This window comes from Neovison vison, chromosome 1 (assembly GCF_020171115.1).
Source record: "Neovison vison isolate M4711 chromosome 1, ASM_NN_V1, whole genome shotgun sequence".
NCBI classification, from domain to species: Eukaryota; Metazoa; Chordata; class Mammalia; order Carnivora; family Mustelidae; genus Neogale; species Neogale vison.
In genome coordinates this window covers 65,189,216-65,215,469 of record NC_058091.1, presented here as the reverse complement: position 1 = coordinate 65,215,469, position 26,254 = coordinate 65,189,216, and the positions used below count along the sequence as shown (strand labels likewise).

Here is a 26,254-nt window from a genome sequence, read left to right as displayed (position 1 = left end):
GCCTGTGTCCAGGCTCCTTTGCAGTCTGACCTGCTGCTCCTCACACTGGGAGTAGCTTTTTCCCTACTTCCTGAATCTGAGCTGGCCTTGTGACATGCTTTGACCATGTTCTGTATATGGCAGAAGTGACTTTGTGTGACTTTCGAGCTGAGGCCACAAGAGGCCCTGCAACGTCAGCTTCTGCTCGCCTGGGATGCTTCCCTGAGATCACTGCACAGGCCAAGCCTACTAGAGGATGAGAGGCCACATGCAGGGGAACGCAGGTGCCCCGGTGGACAGCCATCATGAACTGGTAGGCAAATGAGAGGCCATCAAGGACCTCCCCCTGCAAACGGCCCTCCAGTTCAGTGTAGCCCACCAAGTGAGCCCAGGCAAAATCAGCAGCAGAACTACCAAGCCGACCCACAGAATCATTAGAAATAGTAAACTGCTGTTCTAAGCTGTAAGTTTTGGAGTGGTCTATTGGCTGGCAGTAGTTAACTGACGTAGTAATATTTAGCAGAATTTGAATGCCAGTGTTCTGTTGAGAAGCTGTATTTCCTTGAGGCCTGGCCTGAAGTCTTCAGTCCTCAGCCTCTTGGACATGAAATGCCAGCTTGACTGCATGGTGATGATGCTATACTAGAAGGTACCAGAGACTTCTGGGTGTGGTAAGCTACCCTTGTGGCTGGGGTAAATGTTTTATCTACTGGAGGCCCAGAAATACAGACGACCTTCTGAGAGTGTTCCTGGACTTGCAATTCTAAGCAAAATTCACTAAAAAAATGACAAAGCAGATTGTGGATTTAAAAAAAAAAAAACACTTCAAAATATATTGCTAATTACTCAGGAATCTTACAATGAAGATACAGTCCAAAGTTATCTTCTGAAAACAGCTTATACTTCTAGAGAGTAGCAGCAGCTAAAAAGCTGGCAGACAAGAACGCCTCCTCGGCTGACGGTTGCAGTGGCCATCTAGCCCCACCCCATCCCCCACAGCCACTTCAACCCTCCCTGGATGTATGGGACCAGCCCTGCCCTTTTGGGCTCTGACTACCTCATGAGCCAAACAAGTTACTCCCATTCTCCTTACCATTATATTTTCAAGAGTAGTTAATACACAGAGAATACTATAAAAACTGGAACATGCTATGGGCTGAAGTGTGCCCCCCCGCCCCTCCCCCCCCCCCCAGGCAAATTTGTATTTGAGGTTCCTAACCCCAGCACCTTAGGACATTACCATATTTGGAGACAGAGCCTCTAAAGAAGTCATTAAGGTAAAGTGAGGTCATGAGGGTGGGCCCTAATCTGACTGGTAGGTGTTCCTATAAAGAGATTAAGATGAAGGCCCGGAGGGAAGTCCCTGTGAGGTCAGAGCAGGTTTGCCTACAAGTCAAGGAGAGAGGCTTTGGAAGACATCAACCCTGTTGACCCCCTGCATCTTGGACGCATAGCCTCCAGAACTGAGAGGAAACAAATTTGTTGTTTAAGCCACCCAGTCTGTGGTGTTTTGTTAATGGCAGACTCAGCAGACGAACACCTAACACGCGGCACTGTGAGCTTGAGCAAACTCAGCCAAGGTGGATTTATGTGAGAGGCAGGCCCCGGAATGGGATGGAAGGGCATCAGTCTGATCCCAGGATATAGGGTGGTAGTTCCATTTCTCACTATCTTCTTCTTCTTCTTTTTTTTTTTTTTTAAGTTCTGGTCTCCTCTTTGAGCTGGCTTAGACCTCACACTGGCCCTTCCTCCCGCTGGCAGCAAGACGGCCAGCAGCTCTTAGGCTCGGAGAGTCCTTCACCTCCGGGGAGGAAGAGCCCACGAGCCTCCTCTGGGCGTGTCAGGGACAGGATCCCTCATTTACTGTTTGAGTATTCTAACTGACCATGTGCCTCTCAGGTATTCCATTTAATTAGGAGAGCGGCCTAGAAGGTTGTAACTGTTATCATCATCGCTTTGCAGGGCTTGAAAAAGCAAGGCCCGGAGTCATATGACCTGCCTCATCGCCCCCCACCATCCCCCAACAATCATGGCAGAGCCGGAAGTGAAGTCAGGGCTCTCCAACCGCACAGTGGACTCCCTTGATCCTGATCTTCCTTACGTTCACTTTCCCTACAGAGAAAGACTGAAGCAGCAGGGGTCAAACATTCTCTATAAAACATTCTCCATAAAACATTCTCTATAAAAGGCCAAGCCGGAAATATGTAGGCTTTCAGGCCACAGAAGTGAGTCACATATTCTTTGTGTTTTGTTTGTATAACTATTTAAGATATATTAAAAAAAAAACAAAAACCGGTGAATGTGCTCAGTGCCACTGAACTGTACAGCTGATGGTTAACATTGCAAATTTTATGTCATGTATATTTTACCGCAAAATCAATCAATCAATCACTGTTCTTAACTCTTGGTATAGAAACAGTCCAGAGTCAGACTGGCCTGCAGGCTGTCCTATGTAGTCTGCCAACCTCTGATGCATCCCTGAGATACACTTCTTAGAAGAACTCAGTACCAGCTGTGGGTTTCCTTGATTTAGCAAATACACTCTAACCTTTATCAAAAAATTCCGAGACACGATCAGTAGGCTGCCATTCAAATTTACCAACAAAAAAAGTGGAGGGAGAGCAAGGTCAAGGCAGCAGAGGCCACCCCAAACTGACAGGTTCCTCCAGTTTGGGGGAAAAAAAAGAACTTGGCTCTTCTACTCAGGGGGAAAAAAAACAACTGTACGACAGACTTGACCTACTTTGTTATGAGTAGGAAAAGGGAAGATAACCTTGAGGTCATTCTGTGCACTGAACACAAGATATCTACCTTTGCGGTTATTGATTTTGTTTTGCTCTATAGAGAAAGGGCAGCGGTAGAAAAGGACAGATTCACGCCTATGGAACTGTTTTCAGGGCCTACAGTCTAGCAAGTGGTTAAAACTGGGTTGAAGCTTAAAAGGTAAAACATTCAAAGATTAAAGAATCCTCCAAAGACAGGCTCAGTTGTTGTTGTTGTTGTTTAATTGTAGCCTACAGCCAAACTGTAAGTCCAGAAGCATACAGTGACCACTATAAGCCAGTGTCTTACCCAAAGAACTCTGACAGGGATCTTGCCAAGAGCTTACAAGAAGGAAGTGCATGAGATACAGCTGAAAGGACGTCATGAATCTGACCTACAGGGAAGGGGAAAAAAAAAACAACAACCTTAAACCCCTAACACCTATATAATATGGCTAATGTTGCAAAATACCATGAGTAATGTTTAAGAATGTGGATTCTAGGGCACCTGGGTGGCTCAGTCATTAAGCTCAGGTCATTATCCTTGGGTCCTGGAACAGAGTCCTACATGGGACTCCTTGCTCAACGGGGAGTCTGCTTCTCTCTCTCTGACTCCCTCTGCTTGTAATCCCTCTTTCACTATGTCTTTCTCTGTCAAATAAATAAATAAAATCTTAAGAAAAAAGAAAGAATGTGGACTTTATTGGCAGTTATTATTAAAAAACTATTCTGATAAAAGTTCCAAATTCCACAGCTTTCATTGGCATACTAGGCCAAGAAATCCATTGCTCACAATCTCCACATTGTTTCCTTCAATGGAATTTTCTCCATTCCTTCTTTATGGAACATATTTTTAATCCTAGCATTTAAGTACATTTGCACATGTAAGGAGGTTCTGACTCACTGTTGCCTAGAGTTGCCCCCCCAAGTTCAGTAAAAGTCCTTTCACTGATCTCCAGTCACTTTGGAACTAACTAATTAAATTCTTTCTGGGTTTTTCAGTAATGTTAAAGATGTTACCTTTCCTTAAGAATAGGAATGCTAAAGTAGCAAAGTGTTGTGCTCCTGGTTATACACCAAAGTAGCACTTCTAGCTGGCCTCAGAGGGATCTGAATTGGCAAAAAGTAAACTTCGATTTTAACAGATTCTTAAAAAGCAGGTGTTCCAAAATCTGCTGTGATTTATAAGCAACCACATACTCCGATCTTAAACATTTCCCTAAATTGTTTTAAGAAGAACATAAGCTCATTTTTTATATACTAGAAGAGAAACATTTCCAGCACTATCTAGTGACTTAAGCTTAAGAATATTTGGGGGAAAAAAGATCTTATGTAGTGTGACCACTGATAGATTTTTAAGTGGAACATCTACTTTCCAAACCATTGAGAAGAAGAACAGGAAAAATAAAATACATGGGGAAAAAATACATCCAAATGTCAATGATTTTTCTCAGAATGATCATTGTGATTTTTAGCCTTTTTTAAACTTTTTTTTTTTTTGGGGGGTAATCTGTACACCCAACATGAGGCTCAAACTCATGACCCCTCACAACCCTGAAATCAAGAGTCACCTGCTCTTCCAACTGAAGTTGTCCCCACAGGGACAACTGAGGGACTGAGAGACTGCCAGGCACCCTGATTTTTCATCTCTTTTTAATACATATCTTGTATTTTGCAAACGTGTTAAAAAATCATCACACGCTACTTTTATACTGAGTAAGGAAAATAGCCAAGGCAGACCTGATAAAATAAAATTTTTCTTTATTGTTTTGCATGTTGAAATAGTTTACTGCACCTGACACTTCTTTGAAGTCACAGGAATTCAGTGCCCGAAGGAAAACAGTGACTTTCAACCCATTCCTCCAAGTCTCAGTTTCCTCACTGTGAACTCTGAAGGATGGGGTGGGGGGATCAGAAGGACTCCCTTCCCTTGCACTGCTGTTCGATCACAGCAAGTAGAGTAAGTAGGTGACTTGGAGCCTGACAGAGGGGTCTGAATGCTGGGCCACCACTTACTAGCTGTGTTATTTTGGGCCAGTCACTTCACCCAGGAACTTCAGCATTCTATTTGTGTAACATGGAATTGAGAGTTAAATGGGAACACATTGAAAAGGCCCCTGCAGGGCCTCTCATGTGGTAAATGCTCCATTCACAGCACTGGTTCGCATTTCTACTACTAACCCAATACTACACAAAGCTGGAAGTGGCAATATTTCCAGATCTTCCTTTCCATTCCTTTCTCTTTAATCTTACATATCATTTATTTTATCCCAGTTATTTATACAAATTCTCTGCCCAAACGTGTTAGGTACATGTCAAGCAAGTTACAGAGCCATCAAACCACAGTTAAGTCAGAGCATGACTTAACTTTCGTGCTTCCAGAGTTCAGAAAATAAATAGATCCATCATGACTGGCTCACATGCAGCTCTCAGATAAGGATCTTGAGGAAACAGTTAAGTTTCTATCACGAGTTTTCTCTTCCTTACTCACTGGAACATCAGAAGGAAGGGAGGATCACAGCCTCTGCCTGAGGCAGCAGAATAAAGACAGACCCTTCCCATGAACTCAGAGGCAGCCATGGCTTCATGGACCAGAGTCTGGCACTCACTGAAGTATTATCTGTCTCCCACTTCCACAGCAAGAACTGGAAAAGGTTGAGATGCCTTTTTGTGCATTTTGTCACCAGCAGCCAAGCTAGGTTTATAGACTTCTGTTATGTAGCAAGCGTCCAAGTTTGACTTTAAGAGAAATTCATACACACCGGGGCTTGTCAAAGAATTGACCAGAAGCCATTCTTTGAAAATCTAAATCATCCATTTACAACAGACCGGCTCGCGGCTCTGGTACCATATGGTGCCAAATGAAGACTTTCCTATGTGATGCTTTGCATGCATGCAAACACACAAACACTACAGAGTTTCCTCGACTGGGCTCTCTGTGAAGTAGACACACATACACCCCATACAAAATTATCCCAGGTCAAATAAGTCTAATTCATAATAGCATATTAAATGTCCTTACAAGTCCTATAGTATAGAAATAGATTTCCTAAGCTGATCTGAGTTAGAATCACCCTGCAGGAGGAAGGATGTGCGGAACACCAGTTTGGGAAACACAACTCCACTGCTTCGGTGGTGCAGCACTGCCCGGCAGAGCACTAGCAAGGAAAGTGACGCCAGTGCAGGTGGCCAGATATTCCTTGGGAAAATGCCCAACATTTTGGGAGGAACACTTTGTGGGGACTACGGGCCCCGAATCCACGAGTTGTGGCAAAGACCAACGTAATTTTGAACAAGGTATGATTATACTATGCACAGCTCTATTCCCAGAAATTCAGATTGTACCCTTATAATTGAGATCGATATAGAGCACAGAATACAGATTTCCATCCCCTGCCCCCTGCAAAGTAATTTTCTTTATCCAGGAAAATAAGGCAACCGTACAATATATTATGCCGTGTGGCTGAGCGAGAGCATAACTGAAGTCTTCAGACTAGCAGTCTACAAGTCTAAGCTTCCTCTTGTTACTAAAATAGCCTCCATCATAATAAAAGAAAACACACAGTCGCTATAGCTAGCTCTCTACCTTTCAATTATTCATGTTAATGCCTTGCATTTGCAGAGTTCATACTTTGCAAATGCTAATCAGGCCCAAGGATTATGTGAATAATGGAAAACCACAAATAAGTACCAAATCAGATTTTAAGCAATGTCTTCAACACATGCTCTCCCCCGAAACACTACAGCGCCCCTCCTCTCTGCTTACGTTCTTCAACCTAAAAGAAACCTTACTACAGTTAGTTTGGTCAGGAAGATCAACCTAACTTTTATACTTTGCTTTTTCTCTGGTCCCCTAATAGGAAAGATGGTGAATGACCAGAAGTACTAATAAGAGAAAAACAAAAGACTCAGGCCCAGAAACTAGATGCACTATTTGAAAAGGGGAATGAGAAACCTGGCTCTAACGCCCGGCCACTGTGTCGTGGAGAAGGTAAGTGCCTTCCCCTCAGTTCTGCATGGTAGTGGCACCATCTGTTTCTTCCTTCAGTGATTCCACATACCTGCCAAGAACCATGAACTTTAAACCTGATTATCGATGCAGCAGTTTTCGTCCCCTCCTCTAGGGGGAGAAAAAAAACACCAAACGATGCTAGTGTTCCCATTATTAACACAAAACAAAACACTACATTAGCTAATGTCCAATGTCCCTAATTAAAATGCCAATTCATAACAATCCGACTGGCAAAAGTCAAAGTGTCTTACTAAATCCAGTCTAAGGATAAGGAAATGTGGACCTTCATACAGGGTACGTGGGACTATGCTGATAAAATGATTTTGGAAAAGCAACTCAGCACATGAGAATGCACACACTACTTCTAAGAATATACCAGAGAAACCTGCATACACGTCCAAGAAGAGATGTACAAATGGTTACTGGAGCACGATCTGTAGTCTCAACAGGACTAAATAAACTAATCAATACCTCTGTCCCTCCGCTGGAAAATAGTAATAAGTAAACTGGGAAAGTCGCACTGAAGAACATTCTATATAGCAGTTAAAACAAACCATGGTGATCACTTTGCATTGGTATTTCCAAACTTGAGGGGAAAGGTGCAAGCTAGCAGGTTGATATACTAATACATAATTTATATGAACTTAAACACACAGATTTTTAAAAGATATCTCCATATAGTCAAAATAAAGAAAAAGACAGGAAGAGTACATGTTATCTCCCTGGGAAGAGGAAAGGTGGGGCGATAGGAAGGAATGGAAGGAGAAAGACCATGGAAGGATACATAAAAACTGTAACGTTAGCCATAATATTTTTTATTTATATTCCCCATAAATATTATGTATTTCAATATAAAATTTTTGGTCTAGGTCCCAGATATATGGGTATTTTTTTAAGTTAAATTTTATTTTTTTAAAGATTTTATTTATTTGTCAGAGAGACACAGAGGGAGCAAAAGCAAGAAAAGGAGAAGTAGACTCCTCGCTGAGCAAGGAGCCCGATGCTCAATCCCAAGGTCCTAGGATCCTGACCTGAACGGAAGAGAGCAGGCATCCGACATACAGGGATTTTATATTAGCTGTTTTTTAAACTTTTTTTCTTAAAATCACAGCTTTCAAAATATGATACATTATAGTCTTCTGTTAAAAGCCAAAAGGAATGAAAAAAATAGTGGTCTGAGAAAATTATACAACCTTACAACAATGTGCAAGGTGAAAAGGAACTGGTTTATCAAGCCACGAAGTAGTAGCTTCCTGAATATTACTTAGGAACACAATGACACATTTCAAACACACTTTACTGTCTTTATTTTTGTGTGGCCAATATAAAAGTGGCTTGCAATACTGTTATGAAAGTAATTGTCTAGGAAAAGGAGTTCATTAGAAATATTTTCTATAGCTATACAATCACTAGGCATCTGAGATTATTTTCAGGTTAAAAAAGTTAGAATTAAGGGGTACCTGGGTGGCTCAGTCAGTTAAGAATCTGCCTTTGGCTCAGGTCATGATATAGGGGTCCTTGGATTCAGCCTGATCCGGCTCCCTACTGAGCAGGGAGCCTGCCTCTGCCTCTAACCTCTCCCCTTCTCCCTCTGCCCTTCTCCCTTCCCCTGCTTCTCTTTCTACCCCTCCTCCCTGCTTCTCCCTGTGCTCCCCTTCTTCTCCCTCTGCCCCTCCTCCTGCTCATGCTCTCTCTCTCAAACAAATAAATAAAATCTTAAAAGGAAAAAAAATAGAAATAGAAGAAAAATAGTCTTTAATTATTGCATTCTCATAAAGCAAGTGCATCTTTCAACTAGTTTTAAGTCTCCTAAAATTTAGAAGTCTTAGCAGCAATGCTGGGCTCTTAGAACTATTACAATTAAGCTATCAAATTGCAAAACCTTTCCAAATAACATTTGGGATCACTTACACACTAGCTCATTAGTGCCTGGTGCAGTTAGAAGCATGCTTTATGTAACCCCACCTAATCCTTAGGCCTTTGAGACATGTGATGCTATCATCCCTGGTTAGAGATGAACCGAGTGGGCACAGAACAAAGTATCAAACACTGTGCCTGAAGCATAAAGTTGGAGTCAGTTTCGCCACCTCCTAGTTCCAAGTTATTAATCCCTCCACATATTGTCTCCAAGAGACCAGAGCCCTGTGCAGATGGGAACAACCTCGATTCAACATCTACTTTCACATACAGCCCCCAATTTTAAATTTCAGGGATACTTCTATGAATTCAAACCTGCCTTGCTTGTTTTACCAGCCAGAAAATCTGGTCTCCCTCAGGGACCACACTGTCAAAGACTTGTCATGTCTTGTCTTGTCATGTCTTTAGAGGTCCTGAAGCATCCCTGTGATTCTGAGAAGGAGGTCTTCATCAGCATCCAGAAAAGGAAACTTATTTTTCTGAGTCTGTAAATGAAGAGATCCAGTATATTCTGGATTTTGGTACCGACACATTCTGCCACCCTAACTGTCCGAAGGATCCTAGGGGCCATCCAGTGTGCCGCTGACACCTCATTCAGTGATGCCTGCTCTCCTTCCGCCATCATCTTAGAAGCGTGAACCTGACATCTCAGGGCCATGGGGAGGAAGCAGGTCATGCTGAGCTCATCCAGGATGAACCACCCATTGCACCCAGGATGGTTTTCTTTTTTCTGTTTTCCTCTGTTTAACTTTCACACTAAAATGTTGCAGTTAAGTTTTAAAATAAAATAGGCTAGAGGACAAGATAAATAGCTACATATTTAGTCAAAAAATTTGCTGTTACCTAGAGTCATTAAAAAGTCATTAATCTTAAAATAAATAAAAAAATAAAAAGTCATTAATCTTGGGGCAGGGTTGGGGAGTCAAATGCAGGACACTGGGAATGATGAAGTAGGCCTCCACTCGAATGACTCTGACAGTACTGTCAGAAGAAAGGAATTCAACAAACACCAAAACTCCTGAATGGAAGTTCTGCATTTTTAACACATCACCTGAAGTAGTGTGGACTCCCTCTTTAACCCTGTTCTCCTGAATAACACAGATCAGTAATTGTATAGACCCCCCTCAAGAAGCATCAGTAGGGGGGCGCCTGGGTGGCTCAGTGGGTTAAGCCGCTGCCTTTGGCTCAGGTCATGATCTCAGGGTCCTGGGATCGAGCCCCGCATTGGGCTCTCTGCTCAGCAGGGAGCCTGCTTCCTCCTCTCTCTCTGCCTGCCTCTCTGCCTGCTTGTCATCTCTCTCTGTCAAGTAAATAAATAATAAAAATATATATATATTAAAAAAAAAAAAGAAGCATCAGTAGGGTAATGACCCACAGCAAATTCTCAGATGGGGCTTGGAGCATTCCATTTGCTTTGCTTTCATCTACGATGTTTCACCAAAAAGCATGTCACTGGGCACATAACCACAGTCATGCCCCAACACTTGGGCTTTAGTTAAAATCCGGTGTCGGTGGTCAATAGTCCTTTTAAATGTTACCTTCTTCCTTCTTCACATCAAATGAAAACAGAAGTTCCTCATTCCTCTCTTGCATTGTAGTGTTTTAGTGAGAATAGTACAATTTAATACATCCTCGTGTTCACAGCAAAGTGGCAGAAAAGTCAGCTGTCAAGAGTGAGGTGGAGGGGATGAAACTCATGGTGAATATCGCCTGCTGTGTGTTTGACTCACACAACCAGCCATCAGCAGAAGGGCTCATCTGCCGGAGAGAGAGCAAGAGAGTGAAAGGGATGGGGCGCCTGAGGGGCTTAGTTGGTTAAGCGTCTGCCTTCAGCTCAGGTCATGATCCTGGGGTCCTGGGATCAAGTTCCGCATCATGTAAGGCTCCCTGCTCAGTGGGGAGCCTGCTTCTCCCTCTCTCTCTGCTGCTCCCCCTGCTTGTGTACTTTGTCTTGTTCTCTATCAAATAAATAAATAAAATCTGAATGAAAGAAAGAAAGAAAGAAAGAGAAAGAACGAACGAACAGACCCAAGCATGCTTGCAGCAACACTCGGCAGCCATAAGGAAGAAAGAAGAGGCTATGTGGGGATACTCTGAGCCTGCAAAGGACCAGGCGTTGATCCAAGTGCACTGTTGAGAAGGTTTACCCATGAGTTCCAGGCTTGAAAAGAGGACAAGTGAGCTGGAAGGGTACTAATAACTGTGAGAACAGAGGGTTCAGGAGCATAAGGGTCATGCAGAGGATGAAGGGTTTGGAGGAGGTGAGTCCACGGTGCAGGCAGGAGGTTGAGCTCCCAAAGTTGGTGAGATTTAGCATGTTGTCGCATGGTACAGACACACAAAAAAATCACTGTTTGCTAAATCCGAAGTCTGTAGGTGCCCAGGGGAATTTCCAAGTTCATGGAATCGCAGATGGAGTGCTAGTGAGGCCCAACACAGATCTACACTACCTAAATGGAGTCAAAGTGAAGGTCACGTAGCATCAGAATAAATGTCAAGGTCACTGCAACTTGTGGCAGTGGAGAGGATTTCAAAGTCACTTAGGCTGTGATAAAATGTCAAGCTGATTGATGATTGAAGTGTTGACCCAAGTGGTCAGTTTGGAGTTCCATTCAGGGCTCAGGCTAACGTGAATATAATAAAACTCTGAACCACTAGATGGGTAAGGGGGAGCTAGAACAAACCGAGCCCTGTGTAAAGATTAGGGAAAGGATTTACTACTGCAATGGTGCAGAAGAATCAGAGGTAGGAGACTTGCAAAAAGAAAATATGATCATCCCAAAGTCAGCCCAGGGTAAAAACCCAGAGTGCTGAGGTCTGGAATCCTAACACTGAGGTTGCCACTTTGCATCTTTACATAGTGTTGACAGAAAGGTCAGTGCCAGGAACTGTCTACCTACGAAGAACCTGTTTTTCTGGGCCTTGGGGGAAAAAAGAAAAAGACTGAAGTAGAGATGGTAGTATAAAAGAGAGACAGGAAAGGAAAATTCTGCGCGTGGCTGGGCTGGGTGGGGGTCCAGAGGGAACAAGGCCAGGAAAGCACTGGACGGCTGCTCGCAGCAGGTCTTTCCCCACCCACAGAGAAGGAGGCGGCAGTGGGAGACGCTACCTGTCACTGTGAGGGAGTAAGTCATCAAGGATTCGTTTCTTACGTAATCTGCCCCAACTTAGAACTTCTACCTTATTGTCATAATAGTGAATTTCGGTTGTTCAAAGGGAGGTAAATACTTGTAATACTTCAATCATGGCTGTAATGAGTAACATACCACAAACTTAAATGGACACTTAATAATGAGCTCCAGTAGTTCAAGGAAAGATGACGGTAGAAGCTGCTTCTGGCATACTCTGGCACTGGAATGTGGTCCAAGTCGGTCACTGTGGAGTCTGCATACTCTGAACAGAAAACTAACTAAAAGTCCTGTCTGCATGAGGGCTGGAGGGCAAAGGTCTGTAACACAAAAGTCACTGTCCTATTGCCTGGCAGGGCAATGGCTGACCTGGTATCTCAAGGCCTTTGACAGATTCAGAATGTAGTTCTGGACCCTGGAATGTTCCAAGGCTTGGACAGATAGCCTCGCTGGCTGTGCTTCCTCGTTTTCCCTGGCTGACGGTGTCGGGGTGTCATCTCTCATTAGTCATTGTGTAATAAGTATTTAGGAAGCCTCAACTATACATGAGGCCCTGTGTAGCAACACAGGATGAATCTAAAGGTCACACTCACTGCCCTGTCAGAGTTCAGTCCAGTTGGAGAGATTTTTTAACAGTACTCAGCAAACACAATCTAAAATTTGGCTGGAGTAACAAAGGACAAGTACATGATCCCTGGAAAGCCTAGAACATGGGGTCCAGCCTGATCTGGGGACACTCTTGAGGAAAGGACATTTAAATTGAAGAAGTAGATGGTGGCCAAGTATAGCACAGCAGAGGGAGGAGAACCAGCCACAGCGCACACCAGATAGCGAGAAGAGCTCCCCCTCAGAATACAAAGACCTGCTAACATATACATTTAGTAACAGAAGTACGGAACATCCAATATGCTGCCTGCATCAAACGTTCACAGCACTTACTGCTGACTGACTCGTGAGAACAACAAGACCACCAGAGAGAAATAAAAGTATTGAGAGACAAGACAGGAACTGACCAAATTTAGAACAAGAAATCTTGGTGCTGAAAACAGCATGAGAAGAAAAACGGCCCATAGAAAGCCAGTAGCCCCCAAATGTAAGTGCCTATCACCTAAGCCCCTGGCACAAACCTGCCCACAAGCCTAGGACATTTCCATTCGTGCAGGCGAGAGGAAGTACAAACAAAACAAAAAACTCCAGAAGCCGAAATTTTGTGAAAAAATTCCTCTTGATTGGTTTCCAAGAAGGCAGAGGATCATGGCTATTTTTCCCTGATTAAGGCAGGCCAGAAGTTTTCCATTAACCCCAAGGAATAAAAGGTACACTCCCTTAATCGTATTTTAAATAACAAGTGAGGTGATCTGACATAATGGTAATTTATTTCCTTCCCTTAGCACGGCACAATTACAGGGTACTGCAATGAGTAATCTACCTGACATCTAACATCTGATCCACACAAATAAACACAGAACAGGGAGACAGTCACATATACCTATTGTGGACAAGAGACTAAAAAGGCCTCAGAAAAGTGGCAGTCCTCCTGGAAATGTTCACTCACAAGCTAGTTAAGGGAATAGGCAGGAGATTAGACTAGGGAAACTTGCTGTAACAGACATGTACTGGAACAGACAAAGAGTATGTTTGTCGGAGTTATCAGAAAATTGGCCATTTGTAGTCAAATGTCCCACCTTTTATAAATATCATTTAATGAGCCTCAAATATTTTCCAGAGAGTATACTAAATGCTTATCATATCTCTAATCCTCACCTCCACCTGTGAGCATGGTATGATTAATTTCACTTTACAGCTCAGAGCCTGAAGCTTGGAAAGGTTAAGAACTGTAACTTGCTTACTTTCACATGTGGCAACTTTTCTATCACATCACACAGTCTTCTCTCACCCCACAGTTACACTGAATTTCTAATAATCTTGGCAAACTTGGATGTAGCCACTAATACTCCATCTGGTTAAACTTTTCCTGCCATATAGACCAAGAGCGCTGACAGGAGCAGTTTCTGAACGTCTATAGTTCTCTACAGGGGCTCAGAGGCAATAACCACAATCTTGACTTTGCATTTGTACTTAGATTTTTGTGCTACATTGTTTCAGAGGGGTTTCAAAAGGGGTCCACAAGATTCCAACCTTCCACCTGGACTCCCAAATCACTCCTCAACAAATACACTTGATGCTTGACCTTGTAAGTAACCCTATGAGGAGGCACCACACCACACCAAACTTCATAATGTTATTCTCAATGGTGATTTTAGGATGACTGGTTCTGAATCCACATCTGAATCCACAGATGATCTTGCTACTACTTTATTAGGCCTGAAACTGTGAACATAATTTTCTTCCGTCAATATGCCTAAGCTCTATTCTCATTTCACACTCCACACTGGACCCAGAATGGTAAATTCTCTGGAATCTGGACAGAATCTATTAAAATTCTCAAATAATCATCATTGGGAAGAAAGCTGAAGAAAATGGAACTTGAGGGTGGCTCAGTGGGTTAGCCTCTGCCTTCGGCTCAGATCGTGATCCTAGGGTCCTGGGATTGAGCCCTGCATTAGGCTCTCTGCTCAGTAGGGAGCCTGCTTCCCTTCCTCTCTCTCTGCCTGCCTCTCTGCCTACCTGTAATCTCTGTCTGTCAAATAAATAAATAAAATCTTTAAAAAAAAAAAAGAAGAAAATGGAACTTGTATTTTATAGTCAGCAAAAATATTCATCAGTGCCCTTTGAAGTAAACATTTCAAACACAATGTCTTATGGCTGCCTGTGGTACCCTTTGGGTCTTTGTATCCAGATCTGAGATATAATGATGTATGAGTTGCCTTTGGAAGTTAACAAGTCTAGAACATAAACTTAATGCATAGAGGGCCCAACATAAATGGGTTCTTCCAAATGCTAAGAACTGAGAATTAAAATGAATTCTCTCAATGAAATTTCCTTTGTTGATGTGAAGGTATTAGTTCCTGCTCAAAACATGGTTAATGTGCCTCCAAATGATCTGCTAATTTTTTAGTAACAACGGAATTTAAAGTTGCCCCTTTAGTAACAACGGAATTTAAAGTGGCTATATCCAAGTTGCCCCTTGAGATATGTTGATGTTAGTGGAAAAGGATACTTAATCCCACCTTCTAATAAATAATATGTAAGATTTATCAGCTGAGAGATTTTCACCAAATACATGTGTTTGGCTCCTAAGGTTAGAGCAGTCAGCTATTTTAGCTCTACTGATTATGTCTCTTGAAACACACACATAATTTTTAACCCTTTTAGTTTTATAGAGCAAGCAAATTCCCATGCATATAGTACCTCACCATAAAAAAAATTTGGTTATGTAGAGATTAAATCACGTTCCCCTTGTATAGCGATACCTACGGTAATTTCTACTGTAACACGGGATGCCTGGGAAATAGTTCCACTCACTCAACAGGTGTTCACAGAGAATCCAATGAGTGTAAGCCATACATCAGATGTTGTGGTCCTTGTTCTCGACAACCCCTGTTGTTATTTTTATATAAAGGCTTTGAATAAAACATTACATTTTGGGTTTCTTGAGCAAATAAAATTTATGGCAATCAATTTGACTTTAAGATTTCCTCCTTATAATAGGGATCTTTGATACTATTGCTATTCTGAACTATATCTTTGCCTCACTAGCTGTAGAATTCTACTGCTAAAAGTTTTTGCCTAGTCCTGAAATGGCACAAATAAAAACAGTGGGAACAGACAAAAGTCCAAGTCTTACAGAACAAAAGAGGAAAGAAACAAGAAAAAGAGAGAGAATGATTCTAGAATGGCATTCACATTTCTTGACGTTAACACTCCTTTTTGGGGAAAAAAAAAGACTCAGGACTTATAAAGAGGACATTATAATTGCTAGATCATCACTAGTCCAATAGGAATACAAATGGTAAATGGCAGATCATATTTCATTTGGAAACCTTCACTGGCAGAAATTCTACCTTTAGAGTGCATAAGCCAAAAAAAAAAAAAAAAAAAAAAAAGAAGAAGAAATTACTGCAGGCTCCAGAAAAACCCATTTTAACAAAAAGGCAGGGGGAGGGCAACAGGGAAAAGGAGAAGACAGCTTCCCAGAATTACTGTGTCCTGATTTCAAGGAGAAAAATTCTTTATAATCTAATCTGCAATTTGCTAACAAAATGAGCAGGAGGCATTAACCTCAATACTAACAAACTGGTCAGTTAATACTACCTTGTAAACATATGCCTTCATTTTCCACCAAAGAAAATGAAAAATAGTATAATGGAACACAACAAAACAGGGCAGAATCCCTGATACACTCTTAGGTAAAGGCAATGTGGTAAACAGTCATAGGATTAACCTATCAGATACACCCAAATATCAGATACACCCAAACATTAAAATGGTTGCCTTGGAAGGACAATCTAATATGATCAACATTTCTTAGTATTCTTATGTTAGTAAGACTTTCAGAGCCTGTGCAAATTATTTTTAAATGTTGAGTTTATCTCCAGTCAATAATGTTCCATCCACTCTGCAATTTCATACACAGAGGAGTAGTCTTGGCCCTTGAGAAGCTTACTGTCTAGAGAAGGGCACATAGGTATAGATACTTTCATAATACTCTCAGCCCTTCCCCCGATGTCAGTTTATATTCTTGCATTATTGGTACACAGTGGTCTCCTTCACTAGAGAGGTAGACACCTCTGAGAGCAGAAACCATGTCAGTTACCTTTGTACCACCTCCACAATGTCCCAGCAAAGGAATCTGTACAGACTGAGCATTTAGCAAATGTTGGTTTAGGGAGAAAAGGTGTTTTTACTTATTAATTACACTGTGCTCAGTAAAACTCACCATAAGGCGGGTTTGCCTTGAAACCTAAGCAAGGACACTGAGTCACTGCAGTACCTACATAAGCTTTCCTGCACCAGTCCACTAATCAGCATTACACCAAGACCTAGGTTCTAGAGGTACAAGAGCAGAAGCCCAGCTCACCCCAAATTACTGTCTAAATGTTATTCGTCGATAAGAGCAAGGCGTGTAAAACATTTGCATCTCTACTGATTACAAGGGAGAGAAATTTCACCTTCAAGAACTGATTGAGTCTACCAGCTAACCAAGCTACTGTCTCACCCCATCAAGGCAATTTTGAAGCCACACAGGGAGTCCAGACAGTAATCATTATGTTCATTCCTACAAAGTTCGTTATGATGGCTACCAAGAGTAGAGTATCTGGAAAGATGCGACCTGTCATTAACCCAGGGTAATCCTGAATAGGAGCATTTACCTCCTGAATTCAGATAACAAACTTCTTTATGCCTGGTAGTGACAGAATAAAGATACTAAGCATGAAAACCAGGTTGCACACAGTTGGCTGATTAGCCCACAGAGCAGGCAAAAAAGAAAACAAAATTTCTGATTGCTTATCTTAATAATAACACATAAAAGATAACCTGTATGTCATCTTGCCATGATGATTTGGAAATAATTTAATAAATAAAAGTCCATTATATGTTGCAAAGGATGATGTCGGCAACCAGGGAGTAGCAAGTATAATATTCGGAGCAGGAAATAACATTTATGTGGAAAAGGACAACTGAAATTATCTATAAAGCCAGTTTACTATGCTCCACATTCATTTCAGGACCTGACCATATCTGGCGCCAGGAAGCACGTAAGGTTGGACAACACAGAGAGGACAAAAATTCAGATCACAGCTCTATAGAGATAGAGCTATAGAGATAGTCTAAGAGATATCTCTATAGAGATAGTCTACAGAGATAAGACTAGAACTATGTTGTCTAAGAAGGTAACCACTTGCCATGTGTGGCTCTTTAACTAAAAAATCAATTAAAATTTAAAAGTCAGGGGCGCCTGGGTGGCTCAGCGGGTTAAAGCCTCTGCCTTCAGCCCAGGTCATGATCCCAGGGTCCTGGGATTGAGCCCCGCATCGGGCTCTCTGCTCAGTGCAGAGCCTGCTTCTCTCTCTCTCTCTCTCTGCCTATCTCTCTGCCTACTTTTGTTCTCTGTCAAATAAATAAGTAAAATCTTAAAAAAAAAAAAATCTAAAAGTCAGTTTCTTAGTTATAGTAGCCGTATTTCAAGTGCTCCCAGCTACATGAGGCTAGTGGTTATCGTATCGGACAGGGGATACATAGAATATTTCCATCACTGTTCTACTGACAAAGTTAGATTTGCAAGTGGACATTCCTATTGCTCAGACAGACCTGATAAGAAATTCAGAAACAGGGGCGCCTGGGTGGCTTAGCGGGTTAAAGCCTCTGCCTTCGGCTCGGGTCATGATCCCAGGGTCCTGGGATCGAGCCCCGCATCGGGCTCTCTGCTCGGCAGGGAGCCTGTTTCGTCCTCTCTCTCTCTGCCTGCCTCTCTGCCTGCTTGTGGTCTCTCTCTGTCAAATAAATAAATAAATAAATAAATAAGAAAGAAAGAAAGAAAGAAATTCAGAACCAAGCCAATAGTCTTATCCATCAAGAACCACTGATATTTCCAGGGCTGTTTATTTTATTAGATGTGTCCATAAATTAGAGACATTTGGGGGATATACAGAAAGTCTGGACATCCTGATCAACAAAAGATTTTCCTCCTTCTCTATTCCTTCTCTTTCCCCTTGATATAGGGAAAAGCAGAAAAAGAAAAATGGTAGGGGATCAGAACCTTCTTAAGTCTCTCTTATCCAAAAAGTTGCACGAATTGCCAAAAACAGATTTTTAGAAGCACCTACTTCCCCTTCCCTTCCTCCTTTAAATAAAACACTAAAGGCAAATGAAAACAAACAAACAAAACACAGGAGAAAGAGAGGAATTCAAGAAAACTACTCAGAACAAAACAGATAGTTATCCTAAATTACTGCTCTCAAAGATGCCTAAGGGAAAAGTGCTGCAAATGAAGAACATTTCAAAAAAATACACAGTGGGCACAATTCAACAGATCCACATTAATTTAGAACGTTACCACTTCCTAAGAGGCCAAATGATCTGCTACTAACAATTTAAAGTATTGGGTTTTCATCAAAAGCATACCCTGGTTCAATTGTCTAACTCCTGGGCAAAAAAACAAAAACAAAAACAGAAACAAACCAATCATCTCCATCAGCTTCCATCTGTGGCTTCTGTAAATTCCTGAAGTCATCTGGTTCTAAGACAGAAGCTATGTCTGATAGTGAAATTAAAGTCAACTATGCTACTTAGATCCCAGTTATTAGACATTCTCTATATATGGTATTTTAAAAGTGAAGTAAAATATACTTCTGGATTTAGAGTAGACAGTTGCAATTATATTTGAGAAAAGCAAATGAAGATTCACTCAAGAACCAGGAAAAAGAAAGCCAGTCATTTTCAGACATTGGATTCTATTCAAACACTTATTCTATCAGTGTTTAAATATTTGCCTGCTACTTTGCCATGCTACTGCTCTGTACCACACAGAGGAAAATTTGATATCTCCGGGACAGAACAGTTTGAATGCAAGCTAAAATTTAATCCCCACATGGAAACAGCAAAACTGGTACTCTATCAGCTTAAGCAATGAATAGCTTATATATTTTGGGGAAGGGAGTTGCAAGAAAAAACTTAAAATGCAAGCCTTAAAGCCCTTCTTCTAAAGGCATGATGTTGCCATCCCGAAAATTACAGCCCTGGGGAGGAGGGGTGGCTATGAGACAATGCTAAAAGATGGAGTACCCAGGGATTTGAGAAGCCAGTCAAAGCTGCTGCTCCATGTCATCATTATGACAGAAATGCACAAGAACCAGACCTCTCCTTTCCACACCCAGCACAGGCCAGCCTCCCGGAGATGTTCAGTAGCAGTTACCATCACAAGTTAGAAAGCCTCATGGTCTTCCCTCCCTGTTCCCTAGCTTTGTCCTCTATGGTGCACTCCGTGTTTATTTATCTCCTCCTTCAAGCTCTCAGTATTTCGGAATAGAAAAGGAAGGAAGGAACGTCTTGACCCTCTGCCCTTGGAAAAGGCTGCACTCTTTGGTCACTTTAACTCATCCCCTTTGGAGGAGAAACTGTCCTTATTAAACAGAACTCACCAAGGCACCTAAGCAAGGTGGGGAGGTGTTCATTTAAACCTGGACAACTCCTATTCCTATTGCTAGGACAGTGTCATCGGTAACTGTTCAAGTGAGCATGAGAAAATTAAAGATCTCTAAGCCAAGAAAGCAGTGAAGGTCAGAAAGGCAGCTGATCTGAAAGCTACCAAATCTGCAAAATCTGTTCCCCATTTCACGTATCCACAGTTCTACAGAATGTGTAAATACCACCGGCAAACTGCTAGGGGGTCACAAGCACTCCGCACCGTGTGCACACAGTTTGTAAATGTGCCACAGAAGGTGTGGGAAATAGGGGCCGGTTCCAACCAAAGGGTAGAGCTAATGCATACCTTTTGGTCTTCTGGAATTTCCATTCTTTTGCTGTTCCTCTTCCTCGTTAATGGTGAATAAACCAAGGGGAATTGGCCTTGCACTGGTCTTCTTCAGTCTCTCTTGTCTGATAGCTGTAGCAGATCCAGGCATACCGAGGCTACTAGCTCTTTTAATTATTACTATATTAAAAATATATGCTTATGTAATTGCAGCTCCCAGGAAGCTGCTAGTTTCTAAGCGGCCGGTTCATTTGAGCACTTGTAATAGATCCCCTATGGGTAAACAGTGTGCAAACAGCTGACAGATACTACCAGCCACTTGGCAACTGAGGCCCTGCAGTTCCTCCGCACCTAGCAGCAGCCCCCGCCACCTCCCCTCCGCGCCCCCTCCCACTTACTCCCCCCGGGCATGTGGCTGGCTGGAGCCCGCTGCTTGCACACGCGCTCCCCACACACGCACGCGCACTCTCCTTCCGGAAAAGCCCCAGGAAAGGCACGCAGGGTCAGCTGCCTCGGTCCGCTGCCTAACCTGTGCAGTCAGATCCCGGCTCTTCCCCCCAGGCACCTGTCCCCAGGCTTGTCCCCCGCCGCAGCACGGTAAGCTGTTCCGCACACGGCACAGAGGGGAGCGGTGAGATGCCGCTGTGCACAGTTGCCCTGACAACCCCGACCTGTCCGGATCCAGGAGGAGCGCGCGAGCGGCTCTACCAGCGTCCCGCGGCCGCGGGCTGCGGTCGGGAACTCACCGCAGTGGGCGGGAGCCCAGGGAGGGAGGTGGCCCGTGCGCCGCCAGGCTCCTTCTTCCTCTCCTCTCAACTCCCGCCCCGCTCTGCCAGCACCGGCGGCAGGGCAGCCCCCTCCCACGACGGAGCCAGGGACTCAAGGCAAGAAGACTTCTTCTTTGTTGGGGGGTGGGGCGGGTTTTCAATCGGGACAATGTTTGCGAGTCCCTGGATGAAGGAAGGCCTCGCTGGACCCGCACGGCACACTCCGCACTCTGTCACACAGCCCAGCCCTGCAGGCGTCCCTGAGACCCCAGAGTCTGTGTGAACACAGGCGGGGCCTCACCTGGCAGGAGGACCGGCACTGCCCTGCACCTGAGACCTTCCAGAGAGGGCAGGCAGGGGGAGAACCCGGCCTCTTCTCCCAGAGCCGGCAGTCTGGAATATCCCGAGTGCAAGAGTCGAAAGGAGAGAAACTACAGTTCACCAAGGAAAAAACAATCCGCCCCACCACATCCAGGCTACTCCCCCTGCAATTTCACCGGCTCTGGGCCGGTCACTCCCAGCCGAGCTGAGCAATCCTCAACACTTGACCCACTTTTAGTTCTTTTTCAGATTGTTTTCTCCAAAGCATACAATCATGTGATATTGTTTTCTCCTGAAATGTGCTTTCTCACTTAAGACTCTCCAGACTCTCCACCTCTAGGCTGCCTGAAACTATGCTGTATGTGGGGAAAAAATTTCAGTTTATAGTGACACTGACCAATGCCAACTGCCAAATTAAGAAACTAATTTTGTTGTTTTTGTTTTTGCTTCTTAATCAAAATCAAGTCTGCTTAAAAAGTCCAAAGCCATCTTCCCACTCCAGACCGAGTGGGAAGACTCCAGACTTTTCCTCTCAATACTTAATCTACTCACCCATGAGAGGACCCTGAGGATTCTATGACCAGTACTCTGTCTAAATCCTTTGAATGGAAGAGTAACCGTTGACAATTCACTTAACTTTTCTTGGTGACTTAGTCTCTGCTGTAAAATTGAGGTGATCATTTACCTTCCAGGATTGGGGAAAGGATTAAATGAGCATAGTGGTAGCTGGAAGAAGTCCTTATAAAAAGCAAAAAAAAAGCAGGTGATATGTATAAGAATCATCTTTTTAAAAAAGTAATCTCTGTTCCCAACATGGGGCTCGAACTCACAATCCCAGGATCAAGAGTCACATATTCTTCCAACTGAGCCAGCCAGATACCTCCCTGCTTTTACTTTTTATAATACATCTGTTCTAAGTAGTCCATTTTTGCTTCATATTTAAGGCGTTTCCAGTTTAACTATCAACTTTACCAAAGAACAATTTTATTTTTTTATCTACTAATATTGCCCAGGCCACTGCAGGAGACATACTAGCAAATGTACTCTGGGGAAATAAAAACAAAAACATCAAAACTATAGAAATCTTTCCCTCAAAGACTGAGAGGATTTAATTAAGGTTAACAGTTATTAGATGTGTAGATTGGGGAAATGCTGGAAATTTCCGATATTAAGTTTACTTAAAATCATAGTCATCTATGTGATTGGTATTTGAAATAAAAGTGAATGGGGCTGAAGAACTGAGCGGGTCTGAGAAAGCATCTACATCAGCATTTTTCATGCAAGGAAATCCGAGGCCCGAGAGGTAAAATTCCTTGCCCAGGTCAAATGTTAGTTGGCAGCATGAGTGAACATTTAGATCTCCTCCTCCATAGTTCAGTGCTTCTGCTTATGATGAACATTTGGCCTACAGAGTTTAGAATCCTAGATCCCTTTCTCCAGCCTCTACAGAGGTGGCAAGATGTGAAGGAAGGAAAGGAGGAACCATGCTTAGAACATGCAAGATCCTATTGTTCAAGAAATAAATGGTGGATACCACATAGTTCCATAATCCTACTCAGTAATTTTATTTGGTAATTCTATTTCCAAATTGAAGATGATTTATTATTATTTCTTTAATCAGGTGATCAAGAAACATAGTCCAATATTACCATACACATATTTATGGAAATCTTTTCAAATCTAGTTGTTTCTTCTACCTTCCAGAGAATCAGGTAAGTACTTACAATGGCAACATACACACACACGGCTGAAACTACCTTTTGGCAGAAAAAGTAAAAAGCTACATTTCAAGTGACAAATTTCATTAAAAAATGTTCCTTACCCAAATAAAGCTAATAGCTTCTAACCATCTCCAAGAAGTTTAACAAAAGTAAAGAAAGAGATAAAGCTAAGGAAAAAGGGATCTCTTCTTCATCGTCCACATAAAACATTGAGAGGATTAACATTTTATGAAGTATCTTAGGAGGACAATGAAACACCTTTCTAAGAGCAAAGCAAAGGGAAAGCTGAAATTCAAATGACTTCTGCAGAAGATGTACATTCTTTTACTTTCAAGGATGGCCTGGATGGCTTTAAAGCTTTTATAGGAGAAATGCAGCAGCAAAGCAAAGTCTTCATAGCCTTTACCTTGTCTGGGTAAGATATCAAAAAGGAGCCCCCCCATTGAGGTCTGTGGAACCGGAGATCATAGGACAGCCCTCTGGGACACACAGGACCAAAACTATGATCACTAGGCAATCACTAGTTCTCCTGTTAACCGCAGTAGACTATCCCCTCAAATGACAAAGATGGCATTCTTCATGCATAAGAAGTCTCACGGAGAATTTTGATTCGTGTCAAAATGTAGAAGTCACTAAAATGGCTGTTTTGAAAATTATGCTTAAACCATTTACAGGGAAATGAAAGCCTAATCAAAGGAAGCCAAAAGTCACCACCATCCTACAGCCCATGGGCAGGCATGGGGTCAAGAATTCCATTATCTAGGAACATCTCCAACTTTGTCAGATGCTGTGCGAGGTGTGTTAAATAGGTTACCTGTGTTAGTCATAACAGCATGGGGGAGAGGAGTCATCACCTGACAGGTCAGGAAACAGAAGCTCACAGAGGTTAAAGTCCCCCAGCTAGTTAAGTCACTGAGTCAGGATTAAACCATGGCCCATCTGCTCTGAGGCTAAGATGCTTTTGTCTAGCTGCCTTGTAAATCCTGACTGCAACAGTGACTAGCTGTGTCCCAGTCACAGCTGTGACCAGTCATAGAAAAGCAAACAGCTCCAAGACCAAATAATCATAATAAAGGAGGCTTTTTTTTCCCTATCCATGAAGTACACATTTAAGACATAAATACTTTTTTTTTCTTTAAGATTTTATTTTTTTTTCTCCCAATTTATTTATTTTCAGAAAAACAGTATTCATTATTTTTTCACCACACCCAGTGCTCCATGCAAGCTGTGCCCTCTATAATACCCACCACCTGGTACCCCAACCTCCCACCCCCCCCGCCACTTCAAACCCCTCAGACTGTTTTTCAGAGTCCATAGTCTCTCATGGTTCACCTCCCCTTCCAATTTACCCAAATTCCCTACTATTCTCTAACGCCCCTTGTCCTCCATGCTATTTGTTATGCTCCACAAATGAGTGAAACCATATGATAATTGACTCTCTCTGCTTGACTGATTTCACTCAGCATAATCTCTTCCAGTAAGACATAAATACTTTGAGATTAGTTTCTTAAATGCTCAAACCCCGTCTTTAAATGGATATAGGTGTTTAACTCTTATTTAATTTCAGGAATACTGGGGCTGAACCCCTGCAGAAGCATGGGCTTCCAGTCTTCTCCCTTTTATACTCAGACCCCAAACAAAAGCGATGTGGAAAGGGGATGGCAAAGCCTTAAAGTAAAAGGAATCCTATTCCGAATTCCTGAGCTCTTCCTCAGAACTAGTAAGTGCTTTCAATTGGATGTGGCCTTGAACATCACTTGCGGGTACAGTCCCCATGGGAACTGGGGTATGTAGACTTCCAAGAGTCAGTGAGGTTTTGCAATGGTTTCAATTGTTATAATTATTTTTAATAATAAAATAATTATTATTTTAATGATTTTTAATGGACTTCGTACAAAGTTGGAAGAAATGAGATATTACCTAGTGAGAAAAGGTAGATTTTTAAACTAAACTCACTTTATAGAGAGAAAAATGTTCCCAATATAATCATTACATATAGTGACAACTGTAAGTGGAAATGCTATCACTCGTCCATTATTAATGAAACAGGCCACTAGGCTGTTGAGCAACGGCTGTCCTCACCAATTCCCACCTCCAGCCCCACTCCCTTAGTACGCAATGAATTTGTATCTGTCCTTCTTATCCTGGCTGCCAGGCCCCTCTGGCGGGCCTCCAGCTATGAGGCAGGTGAATATGTAACAGTCAAACTAACTGCTTGGTAGTCCCCTAACAAGTCCCCTACCAAATCATCTCGTGATTTGGACCTACCTGTCACAATGTTCTAGGAGACTACATACAGGCAGGCGCATTTATACACACATATGCTTATCTGGCATACACATACACGTATGTATACACACATACACTTAGGCTGGCTTCTGCTCACACGTATCCCTCCTTTATTTTATGTCTGTCTTTATGACTGTAAGACTAGAAAATAGCATACAGTCCATGAATGAATCTAAGACTATCCTCCTGCAAAGAGCAATCTGTTTAAGCAGTGAGAAGCATACCTAGACTCTCCCTTCTAAAAGCCTAGGGAGCTTTACGAAAACATCCCTGAAATGGAAAAGAGCCTGACTGGCACTCATTAAGGACTGGAGCTGAAAACAGAAATCACTACTGCTGGAATTGAATGGACAGTCACTGGTAAATTACAGTTCTATAACATATAACTTAGTTACTTTTCAGCAGGCCCCAGAAGTGCTAAAAAGACTTTTCTTATTTCTACATTATGATTAACACACAGGAGCTGATTAATTCCTCAAAACTACTGGACTTCAGTAATCTTTTAAATATTTAATGCATTAACCCCCGCTCCCCCCACCAAGGTAAGCTGCAATTTACTTCTAGTAGCAGTTTTGGAAATCTACATTTTAATGCAGTATTTAAAAGAAAAGAAAACCTTCATAGGGGTTTGAAAACACAAAGCCAGACAGGTTTACTGTGGAATCAAACAGCCCCTGACAACAAAGGGTCCCAGCTGGTTCTCTGCTATGGCCTTCTTCAAGTTAGAGGGCTCCCTTACAGTTTCCTAGAATGAGGACACTTCCTCATGGCAGCTTTGGCAATAAAGGCATAATGTCCCGCCATCTTGCAGCCTTACACAGAGCTTCCAATAAGCTGCTGGACAAAGAAGTACAGCACAAAGAAAGACTGACCCTTTGAAAGGAAAATAAAAAGGCAGGTTTGCTTTGATCTTTATTTTACCACCTTTTGTTAATAGGCACTAAGAAAAACAGTAAATAAATACTACTCTAGCAGTGGCATGCC

General features: G+C 42.5%; 1 protein-coding gene across 12 annotated transcripts in view; it reads right to left on the bottom strand.

Moving 5' to 3' along the window:
* Nucleotides 1-26,254, bottom strand: part of MAP7 (microtubule associated protein 7) — a 167,315-nt gene that overhangs the window by 123,657 nt on the left and 17,404 nt on the right. Inside the window, exon 1 of one of the 12 annotated variants that reach the window (XM_044248139.1) lies at nucleotides 20,191-20,627. The exons of 7 other annotated variants lie outside the window; for them this stretch is intronic. In XM_044248139.1, the coding sequence (XP_044104074.1) occupies nucleotides 20,191-20,323 (133 nt within the window). In that variant the 5' untranslated portion in view covers nucleotides 20,324-20,627. Of the gene's footprint in view, nucleotides 1-3,051; nucleotides 3,071-20,190; nucleotides 20,628-26,254 lie in introns of those variants that run through there. 4 more of the 12 variants (XM_044248076.1, XM_044248156.1, XM_044248085.1 and 1 more) reach the window with 4 other exon arrangements.